Below are 13,259 nucleotides of genomic sequence, written 5' to 3'. Positions count from 1 at the left end.
AATCTCCTAACTCCCAGTCTGGTGTCCTTTCCATTCTTCCACTCTGGGAACAGAGTTGACTGGTGCTATACTTCATTGACCATCCTCACACACTACATTGCCCTTTGAAAAGCATAGCTGTCCTAGAGACAGTACATGTACCTGCGGACACCAGGCATGCGTTTTGGAAAGTCCAAATGATTTTTCTCCTCTCTGTTGTGTTTCCCAGTCAAAGGCTCCTTTGTCTTTCGTAGTTCTGATGGCTTCACAACAATTGTCTTTTGTCTTTCTCTCAAAGAAGCATGATGAAATATGCCTCCTTTGGTTTCTATGCTATCTCATTCTATCTGTGGATGGTATTTCTCTAGATGCTATCGTAGCTTTTATTCTCCTGGAATTAATGAGAACTTGCCCAGAAGGTTTATTCCTGATCAGAAGAGAGAACTCCATGTGGACTTCTGGTAAAAATAAAATCTCAGTATGAGATTGCAGGCTCCAAGTCTACCCTAAGAAGAAGTTAGCCACACTGAAGTTTTAGACCCTCCATTGAAGAAACTTTCTAAAGTTTTTCACCTGTGGTCCTAGATATGCCTTAATAGCTGAGAAGGAATTGTGACATAGTGGCAAGATTATTGAATTTTAGGTCAACTACATTAAGATGACTGGGGTTCAAGATAAAAGGACTCTGTGTTGGACTTGAGTCATTGAAGTAACCTCCTAATGGATCTCCTGCCTACCATTCTATCCTGTGGATGTTTCCAGAGCTAGCATCCTGTTTAGGTTACTCCCTTGTTCAAGAACCTTCCGGGGTTCCCATTGCCAAAAAGACTCAAAGCTTTCTTCAACCACCTCCAATGGTCAGACTTATATTTGTTGATAATTGTTGAGGTTTACGCTACAACAGACAGTAAATAGGTACAGAGTACTGTGATGGGTGTTGGGAGATTAGATAAGAGAAGGTCCATAACCTCTAAGACATGATGGTGTGGCATAATGGATTGAGTGGCGGTGTTGAAGTTTAAACTCTGCCCACCCAGGGATGCCAAAAACTGAGTTTCATGGTGTGCTGTGGTGGAATTGTCACAAAGAATTCTGTCAGACCATCTCTAATCCAAGTACAGGCATTTATTGAGATTGACACCTCTCGTGAAGCAGACTAAGTTCCAAGAGAAACCGGCAACTTCAGAGAAAGCAAGGTGGATTTTTATAGGGTACAGATGCTGATTACACAATCAAAATTTACATAGAATATAGAAATATGATGAATATTAAAAAGGCAGGAGGAGTTAAGGGATTAGGTAATAGGGGAGGGGTCCCAGCCACAGTGGAAGTGGGCTTACGATTGCCCGCAGTGCACACGGAAAAACCCATTTGGAGGGCTACGTTTATTACTGCGCAGGTGCCTGCTTAGGGAAAGTCCCTTCTATCATTTTGGGGTCCACATCCTGCTTGGGCATCCTGGTGGTGCTGCTTTCTGATGGGCTGGGTATTGTGGTCCTGTCTAAGGCTAGATGGGTGTGGTTGTGGTTGAGTGCGTGGACACATCTGCTGTTCCTGCGGGAAGCATGAGGAGTGGGTCTGGGGGCAGTGACTAGCTAGAGACAGTGGCTAGGATCCCATCACATGGACACGCCAGCTATTCTGTGAGAAATTTGAGTTTGTGGACACACCTGTTGTTGTAGTGATCATTGAAGTATATATGAAGAAGTTAGGATATTGAATATGTGTGTGGGGGCAGGGGAGAGTGGCTAGGTAGGTGCAGTGGACCCACTGTTCAGTGCAGCCTAGAAGGAAGTTAGAATATTGGCAGCTTTTTTAGATGACATCAGCAGACTTGAAGTCAAGAAAACATAGGTTTGTATCCTACCTCTGATTGGATGGGCAAGCTGCTTAGCATCCCTGAGCCTCAGTTTCCTCATTTGTTAAATGTGGATAACAATATCTTTTAGCACCTACTTCACAGGGTTATGATACTGTTTCATATTTTGCACTGTGAAATCTTTAAAGCACTTTATAGATGCTAGTAGTAAATAGGAGCAGTAGGGTAAAGCACCAATACAGGTAACTAATAGATAGTATTATAAGAACATTGGAACAAAGATAAACCTTACCTCTCTATTTCCATTGTTCCCCTATATAAACCCAACCAAAGCAAAGTGTTTTGTGAGGTCTTAAGGTTAAAGCCAATTTAAACAAAAGGAATCAGGGAAAGTTTCACAGAAGCAGAATCACAACTAAGCATTGGAGAGGATTCCAGAGGCTATTTAGCTCAACTGGCTCATGACTAGGAACCCTCTCTCAAAAATCCCTGTCAAGTGGTCATTCAGCCTTTGTTTGAGGATCTCCAGTAAGGGGAAACTTAACTACTTCCTGAGGCAGCACATTCCACAGTTCTAATTGTTAGGAAGCCACCTCTGAGAAACTGCTACCCATATCTCCTAGTTCTGCCTCTGGAGCCAACCAGAAAAATCCAGACTCTTTCCCACAAGACAGCCTTTCAAATACTTGAAGACAACTATTATGTTCCTCCCTAAATTTTCTCTTCTTTTGTATGCCATAGTATCCAGTTATATGAGAATTCTGAATCCTCCTCTGGATACGTTCAAGTTGGTGTTGGGTGGCATTGTTGAGGGACAGCTAGGTGGCACAGTCAATAGAGCACCTGGACTGGAGTCATGAAGATTGAATTCAAATTTAGCCTCAGACACTGTGTGTGCGACCCTGGGCAAGTCACTTAACCTTGTTTGCTTCAGTTTCCTCAGCTGTCAAATGAGCTTAAGAAGGAAATGGCAAACCACTCTGGTATCTTTGCCAAGAAAACCCCCAAAAGGGGTCACAAAGAGTGGGACACAACTGAAACAACTGAGCAATATTGGCTGCCCAGTTACACTGTCAATTCATGTTAAACTTGAAAGACAAGATGGTTTTCATAGGAACTGCTTTCTAGCCAAGATGGCTAGTTAGGGGAAGTTATCTCCATCTTGTGCTTATAAAATTGGTACTTTGAACCTCGCTATGTAGCTTTAAATTTATCCTTATTAAATAACCTGTACTGAGATCTTTTTTAGATGCTATCGTCCATTGTATGGGCTGTGTCTCTCAGTTTTGTGTCAGTCATCTGTTAATTTAATAAGAGTGCCACCTAGGACTCAATTCAGGTCATTGATAAACATGTTAACATAAACATGATAACTGCAGCCCCTGTGGAGATGGAACATGGCAGCTGCTTTTACAGGTGCTACAGCCTGTATCTATTGTATCACCTGTGTCTATTAAAGACACAGAAAAGGAGTTGTTAGCACCAAAGTCCCTAGCACTGTCAAATAGTTCAAAACCAGAATCTGGTATGATTTTATCGATACAAATGATATTAAAGAAGAAGCATTATCATCTGCTTTGCCGCTGTACCCTGAGGACCATAGGATCTTTCCATCTGATTTGCTGCTGAAACCTTCCATGGGTGTTGTCTCCTCCATTAGGATTCAGTTAGAATCCGAGCTGCTTGAGAGCAGCGGCTTATCTTTTCTCTGTGTGTCTTCAGTGTTTTACACATAGTGTTTAACAAATATGTTATTCATTCATGTTAAACAGTACAATACCTAGAACATCTCCACTGGAGACCTGGAATAGTTCTATCCATTATTATTTCCCATCCATTATTGGATTGGAAATTGGATTAGACCAAACAATGGGCTTGTATCATCTCTGTTATTCCTTTGAAGCATGGGTAATTTATTATCAGTTCTCTGGTGTCATAGTTGGTCATTCCATTGATCAGTTCCTAAGCCATTCAGAGTTGTTTGTCTTTACGGTGTTAATGTTATTGTTCTCCTGGTTCTGCCCACTTCCATATGTATCAGTTCATACAAGTTTTCCCAGGTTTCTCTGAAACTGTTCTCTTCTTTATTTCTTAAAGTGTCAAGAGTATCCCCTTCCTCTCAAACAGGCCTTTCTCTGTTCTTAGAATCTATAAGCTTCAATTCATTCTGAGTTTTAACATGCATGATCCTTACAGGAGTCTTGAAAGACTGCTAATCTTCTATGTTCATCCTATTACCTGCTCATTCCCATCTTCTGTATATGTCTCTTTAAAATATCAGTTGGTCAGTGAGTTCCTTGTGTACTCTTCTGTCTCTTTTGACCATTCCCCTTTTTCTTCCTCATTGCCATAGTTTTCGTCTGTGTCTTAAGAATTTAGTTCTTGAGAGCTTACCGTTTGACTTGGGCTATAAAATTTTAGATCATGGGATTCCAGCTATCCCATCTCCAAACCCTTTAAAATCTGCTCTCCTAAAATCTAGGATGTATGTGAAACTATACCCAGCTTTCTTCTACTTCTCTGTCATGAATTCTTAAAATGGAAGAGCAACTTTCTCCAAGTGTTTGCATCATTTCCACCTCCAGAACCAGTTCCACTTTGGAGATCAGAAAAACTTTGTTGATTTTATTTTCTGAAGAATGAAATTTTCATTAAACCAAGTCAAGATTTTATCAGTTGTTCTGCTTTTAGTGCAGAACATTCCAAACAGATGTTTGTGTAATGGAAGGTCTCCATCACTGTTAACCATCTTATGCCTTCATGCTAGGTTTGTTATGTGTTTCCTGAATAAAAAATACTTTGTTTCTTCATTCTGTACAGTTCATCTGTAGTGGACTCCCACAGCATCATTTCTTTTTCCGCCTTTTAATCCTCAGCCAAATTCTGTACACCATGCTTCCTAAGCCCTCTAGTTTCTATGTTTCCTCGTATTTCTTTTTAATGCTTGATGTTACTCCACTGCTCTTGTGTCCTTTTAATCTCTTCCTTTTTAATAAAATATAACCTTCCATTGCTATTGTCTTGAGTCCCATCTTACTAAGTTTCAATGATGATACCTATGAGATTGAAATTGCTTCCTTACTTTGAGATCTCTGTAGTCAACCTTTTTATTACCCATTTTTTGTGCATTTGCATATAGATGTCTGAAGCAACAGGTTTTTTTATTGGCTTTTCTTGAATATTCTCTCCTATGTTCTTTTATTACTGGGCCTTCCTACTATTTTTCTGTATTATACCTTCTCTGTGACATATGGCTTTCCAGATAAGAATAGTTTTCTCTCTCCAGTTCTTAAGAATCTGGAAACTTTTTTTTTTTTTTAGCCCTCATTAGATCTATTCCATCCCTGACCAAGAGTCCCTCATTTTTAAGTTTAAATCATGTTCAAGAAATTCCACTCCCATTCTCATATATCACCTTCTTAAGCAGCTATTCATTCCCAAGTCTTCCTTTCTTTTCTGAAATCCCTGTCTTCTCTTTATTGCCATGAGGAAAATACATCATAGGTCTCTTACCCAGGACTTTTAATTCAAAATGTCTGGTAGGCAATTAGAGATGCAAGATTTGGATTCAAGTGAGAGCTGGGTTGGCCAAGTGGATAATGAGAATCATCAGCTTTGGGATGGTAATTGAACCCATTGGGTTCAGAGCAGCACCAAGTCACCACTAGTTGTCTCTTCTTCCTCTAGCCATTATAGTATATCCTTTCCTGGTGGTACCACATTTTATATGCACATCATCATTCCTTGGAGCTCAGAATGCCTGGTATGGCTCAACTCCCCACACTAAGGGAGGATTCTCATACCTGTTACGTAGTTCCAAGTGTTCAGTGATTGTTCTGCTCTTTTTTTCCCTGTTGCATTATTCTAGCCCTTCATCCTCCTGAAACAACCTATGATTTCATTCTGCCTCTACAGATCTTTTTCTTTTTGAAACATTTATTCTCTTCCTTCAAGGAATATTTCATTTTCCAGAGAAGTAAGACATTTCTTTAACCATTTACTTTCTCTTCTGTAAGGAGATCAGCCTGCATTTTGTATACATATTGTGGTTATTTGGCACTGTCAGGAATATTCTGGCTTCCCATTTTTTTCTTTTTCTTTTATTCTTTTTACCTTTACTAAGATGCTGAAATGGTCAGCTGCCTTTCGTTGGCGGTTGACAGCCAGCTGCCAGCCCCTAATGTGAGCTGTCTTAGAAAACTAAGCAGAACTGGATTTTAAAGGATGGGTGTGTGTATATACAGTAGTTGAGAAGAGATAAGCATTGCAGAGATAGGGAACAGCATGAGCAAAAGCAAGAAGTCATAAGAACATAGGCCATGTTTGGTGAGGGGATGAAGGAAAAGAGCCCAGTTTCATTGGTAGAGTGTAGGGAGGTAGATAATGTGAGGTAAGGCTGGAAAGACTTAGAGTATTGATACATTGTGGAAGGTTTTGAATTCAAGACAAAGGTTTTTAAGCAAATAAGTGAGATGTACAAGTCTAAGGATGAGAATGATATATTCTAATAGTTGTATGATTTATAAATTGAAGTTAGGCCTGGGTAGGAGCAGAGTTGATGTGGGAAGATCTCTAAAGAGACTCCTATATAGTCTTGAGCAAATGGTAATGAAGGCCTTATTAGGTTGGTGGCAGGGGAAATAGAGAACAGTGAAGAAATGCAAGAGATGTTATAGAATTGAATCAATAGAATTTAGTAACTTTATATGAGAAGTAAGGAAGGAAAAGTCTAAGATATCTTAAAGGTTGTAAACGTGAGAGATTAGGTAAATTGTGTAGGAGCAGACAAAATTAATAAATAAAGGAGGAGCAAATTTAGGAAAAATGATAATGAGCTCAATTCGAGCAAAGTGCTTTCACAACTCACAAGTAAGTACATATTTTTAACTTTTTTAAATTAAATTAGTTTTTTCAATTAATAGAAATTTATTTTTCCTCCCCCTTCCCATTGAAAAGAAAAATAAAACACTTTCCAGAGTGTCAAAAAATAACGTGTTTCATTCTCTGCCTTGAATCCCATTACCTCTGTCAGGACATGGATAGCATGCTTCATTCATTATCAGTACTCTGGTATTGTAGTTGGTAATTGCCTTGATTAGTTAAGTCTTTCAAAGTTGCTTATTTTTACAATGTTATTGTGGTTATTTAATTGTTCTCCTGGTTCTACTCACTTCTCTATGTGTCAGTTCATAAAACTTCTTCCCATATTTCTCTGAAATTGTCCCATTCCTCATTGCTCAGGACACAGTAGTATTCCATTATATCAGTATACCATAATTTGTTCAGTCATCCTCCAGTTGAAGAGCACCCCTTAGTTTCCAGTTCTTTGCCACTGTACATTATTATCCATGGCTTAGAACAGATGTAGAAACTGAGGCACAGAGGAGGTTAGTGACATGCACAAGGTCACACAGCTACTGAGCAGTAGAGCAGGAATTCAGACCATAGTCTTCTGACTTACATCCAGTGCTCTTTTTACTACCGCCGACCTCTTTAACTTTATCTTGTACTACTCCCTAGTTTTCCAGCTACCCTACCATCTGTTCCAACCAAGTATTGTTTTACCAGTCTTGTCTGCTTATATGTTCAGCTCTATACTTGTGTTTATACTTTGTCTTCCCAGCTAGACTCTTAAGTTCCTTAGAGGCAGCAGTTATGTTTGCCTATTTTTTCTATCCTTCTAGTAACTTTGACACACTAGAAATTTAAGAAATATTTGTCATTTGATTCAAAACCTTAATATCTTAGTATCCTGGGCAGACTTGGGTTTGAGTCCCCATTCTTCCACTTACTAGCTAACCTGGAACAAGTCATTTAACCTTCCTGTTCTCATTTTCTCTGTCTATAAAATGGGGAAAATAAGAGATTTTCTACATACCATTGTGTTGTTTTGAGGATCAGATGAGGTGTATGTATATAAAGTATTTTATAACCAAAATGTGCTGTTTTGTTATTAGTACTCAAAATGGTCTGTGATTTCATTGATTCCCTACAGCAGTGCAAGTCACAGTCCATCCATACATGCCTATCCTGTGACTCATGACTGTACCTTAAGTGGGTCACAGAGATTCCATCCAATACATTCCCCTGAGGATATTTTTTTTACTCCACTTCTTCAAAGTTCCTAATTTGTTGAAGCCTGTTCATACCCACCATCACCTCTTCACTGCCTTTTAATTCCTCAAAGACTGTAGTGTTCTATTACTTATAGCCATGCAACTTATATTTGTAATTATGGGCATTAGTGATCATAACAATTATTCAGGCTAAGCGCAGAAGCTAAGTTGCCAAGCAAATTAGCGTGAGTTCAGGACCCAAAAGAAATAAAATTAGAAATTTAAAAAGAAATTAAATGACAAACAAGAATTCAGGGATGAAGTGCTATCTTGACCTACAGCATAGGATATTAGTTACTTAGACTATTTAAGGGATACCCCTGTTATCTGGTTCATTGTGAAAACACTGAAAACTACAGGAAAGAAAACATCTGTAGAGCTGGTACCCAGCTTTGATAAGAATTAAAAGTGCATTATTATTCCATAATGTGAATGTTTCGTTCATAGTCCTGACACCCTTTCTCCTTCATCAGCACTACCCCCCAGCTGTTGAACACAAGCTCTCCAGCCCAGCAGGCAGAAAATGAAGCCAAAGCCAGTTCCTCCATCGCAATTGATGAGTCAGAGCCCACGACCAACATCCAAATCCGCCTCGCTGATGGCGGGAGACTGGTACAGAAGTTTAACCACCGTCACAGGTAAAGTAATAGTCTTCCTTACCCAGAAATTGCCTTTGAGAGGTGGAGACCACATCCTTTTTTTTTCTTTTTCTTTTGTCTTTTAATTTTATTTTCTGTTACAAATTTTCTCCCTCCCTCTAGCCCTTGTCCCACCAATTGAGAAGATAAGAAATACAATACTCGTTATATATATGAAATCATATAAAATTTATTTCCATATTAGCCTTGTCGAGAGGGGAAAAGAGCAAGAAAAATAAAGAAAAAAAAATACACTTCACTGCACTCCGAGTTCATCAGTTCTTTTTGTGGAGGTGGAGAACATTTTTAATCATGAGTCCTTTGAAATTGTAATGTGCCATTTTTATTGCTCAGAGAAGCTAAGTCTCACAGTTGATCATCATTTCAATATTGCTGTTACTATGTAGAATATTCTCGTGGTTCTACTCACTTCACTCTGCTTCAACTTACACAAGTCTTCCAGGTTTTTCTGAAACCATCTCCTTCATCATTTCTTACAGCACAATAGTATTCCACTACAATCATATACTATAATTTATTCAGCCATTCCCTAATTCATCCTGTCAGTTTCCAATTGCTTGCCATCACAAAAAGAGCTGCCATAAATACTTTTGTACCACTGCTAATAGACTCAGACAGGCATCCCAGTTCATTGCTAGAGTTTGTATAGAAGGGGATGCCAGTCCGTCTGGTCATTCCAGCCTCAAGACAAGGGGATGAGTTAGATAACTTCATTTGGCCTCTTATTTCCTCAGATCCAGGAAATATTTCAACACTGGGAAAAGGTACCTATCAATGTTGCCCTTTCTTCATGAGGTAGAACTATTGAATCTCTGTCTCTTCAATCTATGCTTTATGTGCAGATATGTAAACATTGATTCTGCAGACCAAAAAATTTTTGCTGGAAGGTTTTTGTTTTCTTGAGCTTTAAAGACCTGAATGTGTCAAGCATATAACTACTAGTAGCAGTAGAATGTTGAGTCAGCAAACATTTGTTAAGTACCTGCTCTGCTAAGGGCTAGAGATTCAAGGAAAGGCAAAAGCAGTCCCTGCCCTCAAGAAGCTCAAGTTTTAAGGAGGGAAGATAACACTTATGCAGAGAGCTACATACAAACAAGTTACATACCGACTATCAAAGATCATCTGAGAGGGAAAGCACTCGATATCTTAGCTATAATCCTGCTATCTCCCTTTCATATATGAGAACACTAAAATGAGAGCTACGACACCTGGATTCTAATACTAGTTTTGACACTGTTATATCAGGCAAGTCATTTTTCCTGTCTTTGAGCCTCAATTTCATCTTCTAAAAATTCGTTTTAAAGCCTCTGCTGCCTTCAACAGGATTGTTTCAAAACTCAAATGAGAAAATTCATGGGAAGCACTTTATAACTATAAAGCATTATAGAAATACTAAGTCGTTGTTATTACTGTCATTTTCCCTTCTCTGAGGTTCCACAACTCACATTTCTTTATCTTCACAGTATCTGTAGAATTCTTGCCTCAGCTTATCCAGAAATAGTTACTAGTTTTTGTAATACTTTCCCCTCTGAACACTTTCTTGGCTAGATATCTCCCTAGATATAGCACTGATTTTTGGCTCTGAAGACACCGAGGAAAGCCAGGATAATGACTAGATTCTGCCTTTGGAAGTGTTGCATATCAACAAGGTGTTAACCTTAACACACCACCCAGTACCAACTCATGTGTTTTTTGTCTGTGATCATAGCACCACAAGGACATTTGAGCTGGAGATATAGAAAGCTTAAAGTCAGCCAGTCCCACAGGATCCTCCTTTTTCCAAAGAGGAAACTTAAGACTAGAGCCATTTTGTTCCCACCATTCAGCAATATTGAATGCAAACTTTGTCGTTTCCTTTGAGAAAGTTTTCAGTCTCCCTTTGATCTTGAACCATCACCTTCAGGTCAAAGGAACAGAAATTACTTCACACTGCAGGGCTCTCTACTCCCACAAGATCTTACCACTGTTCCCACTGAACCTGAAGTTGCTAGTTAACCCCTCCAGATACCTCCCTGCTAATAGCTTATCTTAACTTTATGTATCTGGGCCAATCACATGAAGGAGAAAGGAGTATATTGGATTTTAAGTCGTATCCATGTGACCTGGCTCAGGTCACTTTAGCCCTCTGATATGATATTTGTATCACCTACTTCACGGGATTGTGAAGGAGATGGCCTGATGCCTATTTACCACGTTCTTTTGTAAGATCAAAATATTTTGAAACATTTCTACTGGAGGAGAGGAAAAGAGGGGAGGATTTATGACTACCAAGGTCTCCTTTGAGCACTTTGGTTAGGCAGGTAGTGTGAGGCATTATAGAGCACTGGTCTGGATCATGGCTTCATTTCTGCTAATAACTCCTAATGTGACATTGAGCATATCGTGTTTAGTCTCTATTCCCTCTCCCAAGGTCCTCTCCTGGTCTAGAACTATGATCCCATGGCTAGAAAAGCTCAAGGACCCCTCTGGCTCTAATATTCTGTAGTTTTGGTTTTTTTAATTCAGAAGTTTCTGTTTATGATAGTATTCATAGGTGATAGCCCCATGTGCCCTCCCCATTTTCAGGCAGTAACATTGGTGGGAGGACCCTGGGAGATGGGGTCAAAAGGTCTCTCCATTCTTTTACTACCTCCCTTGCAGCTTTGGAAAGTTTACCCAGGTGACATTCTTCTTTTCCTTCCTTGTACCAGGATCAGCGATATCCGACTTTTCATTGTCGACGCCCGGCCAGCGATGGCAGCCATGAGCTTTGTTCTTATGACCACCTTTCCCAACAAAGAGCTGGCTGATGAGAGCCAGACCTTGAAGGAGGCCAACCTGCTCAACGCTGTCATTGTCCAGCGGTTAATATAACACCTGCCCTCTCCCCCCCTCCCCACACACACCCACTCTCTCTTTTCCTCTTGTTTCTGTCCACAGCTGTCTGCTGCACGTATGTGTCACTCTACCCTATGTGCGCACCGTGCAGCGCAGTGTCACGTCTCCCCTTAGCTCTGGGTTCTTAGATCTCAGTTGGACATTTTGTTTTATCTTTAGTTGCATTTACTGGGTTTTTGTGATGATCAGTGAACTTTAAAAAAAATTTAATAAAAACAAACAAAAAAATTTGAAAGAATATCACCAGCCTGTTGTGGGAAAAGCTTTTCCCACTGCTTCAAGATTACAAAGTTCCATTTCAGAGGAAAGGTGAGTCTCCATTGTGCTGCATGGACATTTTTGCCTCTGACACGTTATATCTTTCTTTCACTGTTCTGGGTATTATAGCAGGGTTTTCCATCATCAGCCAATCAACAAGCATGTATTAAGTGTCTACTATGTCCTTGGCCTTGAAGATACAAATATGAACCATAAAACACTCTCTCCTCAAAAGGAATTTACATGCCGGAATGGGATGGAGAGTAGCACAAATACATATAGAAATATACACAGCATGAGTATAAAGTGAATAAATGCAAAGTAATTAAATACAAGGTGGTTTGGGAGGTAGTTAGGACAAGGATCAGGAAGGCAAAGGTAAAGAGAAAAGAGCATTCCCAGCATGTGGGGTGGCCTGCAAAGGCAGTGTTATGTCTGAGAATCTAAGAGAAGGCCAGTTTGGCAAGATCACAGTGCAAGAGGAGTAATGCCCAATGTTGGGACAAGGCTGTGGAGGTCTTTAAAGATTAAACAGGGTTTATATTTTATCCTGGAAGCAGTAGAAGTTGATTAAGTAAGGGAGTCACATTTAGTCAGATTTCCTCTTAAAAGAAAATCACTTGGACAACAATATGTAGGATGACCTAGAGTGGGTGAGACCTAAGCCAAGGATATCAGTTACAAGACACTTACAGTTATATAGGTGGGAATCAATAAAAGCCTGAACATAGCAGGTCACATTTTTTTCTTTCAGACCATTGTCTTAGTCCCAGAAGAATCTGACCCTCTGCTCATTTTCTATTGGAAGCATCAAACCCATTTCTCTTATATTCAGCAGGTTCCAAAATATAGATAACAATGTAAACATAAGGTTAAAACGTATGTTAATCACAGATTTCTATGAATGATCCTAAGAGATTAGGAAGGACACAGAATTCGAAAGAACCCTGGACATAAGAGAGAGGCAACCTGGGTTTGAGTCCTAAGTTCCACTTACTGGCAACTTGGCCCTGAGTAGGTCAGTCCTATCAATTTTATACCTATGTACTTCAGTTCTCTAATCTGAAGAATAGGAATATTATGCTACTTAATAGGGCTGTTGTGAGGCTTAAATGAAACTAAAGGAAAGCATAATAAAACCTATGCCCTTAGGTTTTTGTACAGAGATGGACCAAGTTATGAATGGCAAGCAAGAGAAGTTGGATCCTAATCCAAAGCAGCAAGTTTGACCCAGATAGTTATGTAACGAAGACCTGGTTGGATGAGATGCGTAACAATTATGACTAGAAAAGCATATCTGATTCAAAATTTAAAAGATGAAAGTACAGTGAAGCAATATATGTTAATGTGTGTGAAGAAATCAAAGAACGAGAGGGAACAACCATGGTGTAGAACATTTGAGTGAAGATCAAGGAAGAATGAAACAGTTCTGTCATCAACAATATAGACCAATCACGTCTTCAGCAAGAGAATATGAGCCTAGCACCGAGTTGCGATGTATTGACGGGGGTCTTTGGTTATCAGGACAGCTGCTGGAGTTCTTGCTCTATC

The 13,259-nt window shown here is 39.5% G+C and overlaps 1 protein-coding gene across 1 annotated transcript in view; it reads left to right on the top strand.

The window, feature by feature from the left end:
- The window catches only part of NSFL1C (NSFL1 cofactor), a 36,893-nt gene extending 25,221 nt beyond the window's left edge, over nucleotides 1-11,672 (top strand). The window contains exons 8-9 of the mRNA XM_036752797.1: nucleotides 8,388-8,552; nucleotides 11,264-11,672. Of these exons, the coding sequence (XP_036608692.1) occupies nucleotides 8,388-8,552; nucleotides 11,264-11,426 (328 nt within the window). The 3' untranslated portion in view covers nucleotides 11,427-11,672. The remainder of the gene's footprint in view (nucleotides 1-8,387; nucleotides 8,553-11,263) is intronic.
- Nucleotides 11,673-13,259: the final 1,587 nt, after the last annotated feature.

The sequence above is a fragment of the Trichosurus vulpecula genome, chromosome 3 (assembly GCF_011100635.1).
Source record: "Trichosurus vulpecula isolate mTriVul1 chromosome 3, mTriVul1.pri, whole genome shotgun sequence".
Classification (NCBI taxonomy): domain Eukaryota; kingdom Metazoa; phylum Chordata; class Mammalia; order Diprotodontia; family Phalangeridae; genus Trichosurus; species Trichosurus vulpecula.
This window is presented reverse-complemented; position numbering and strand designations above follow the sequence as displayed.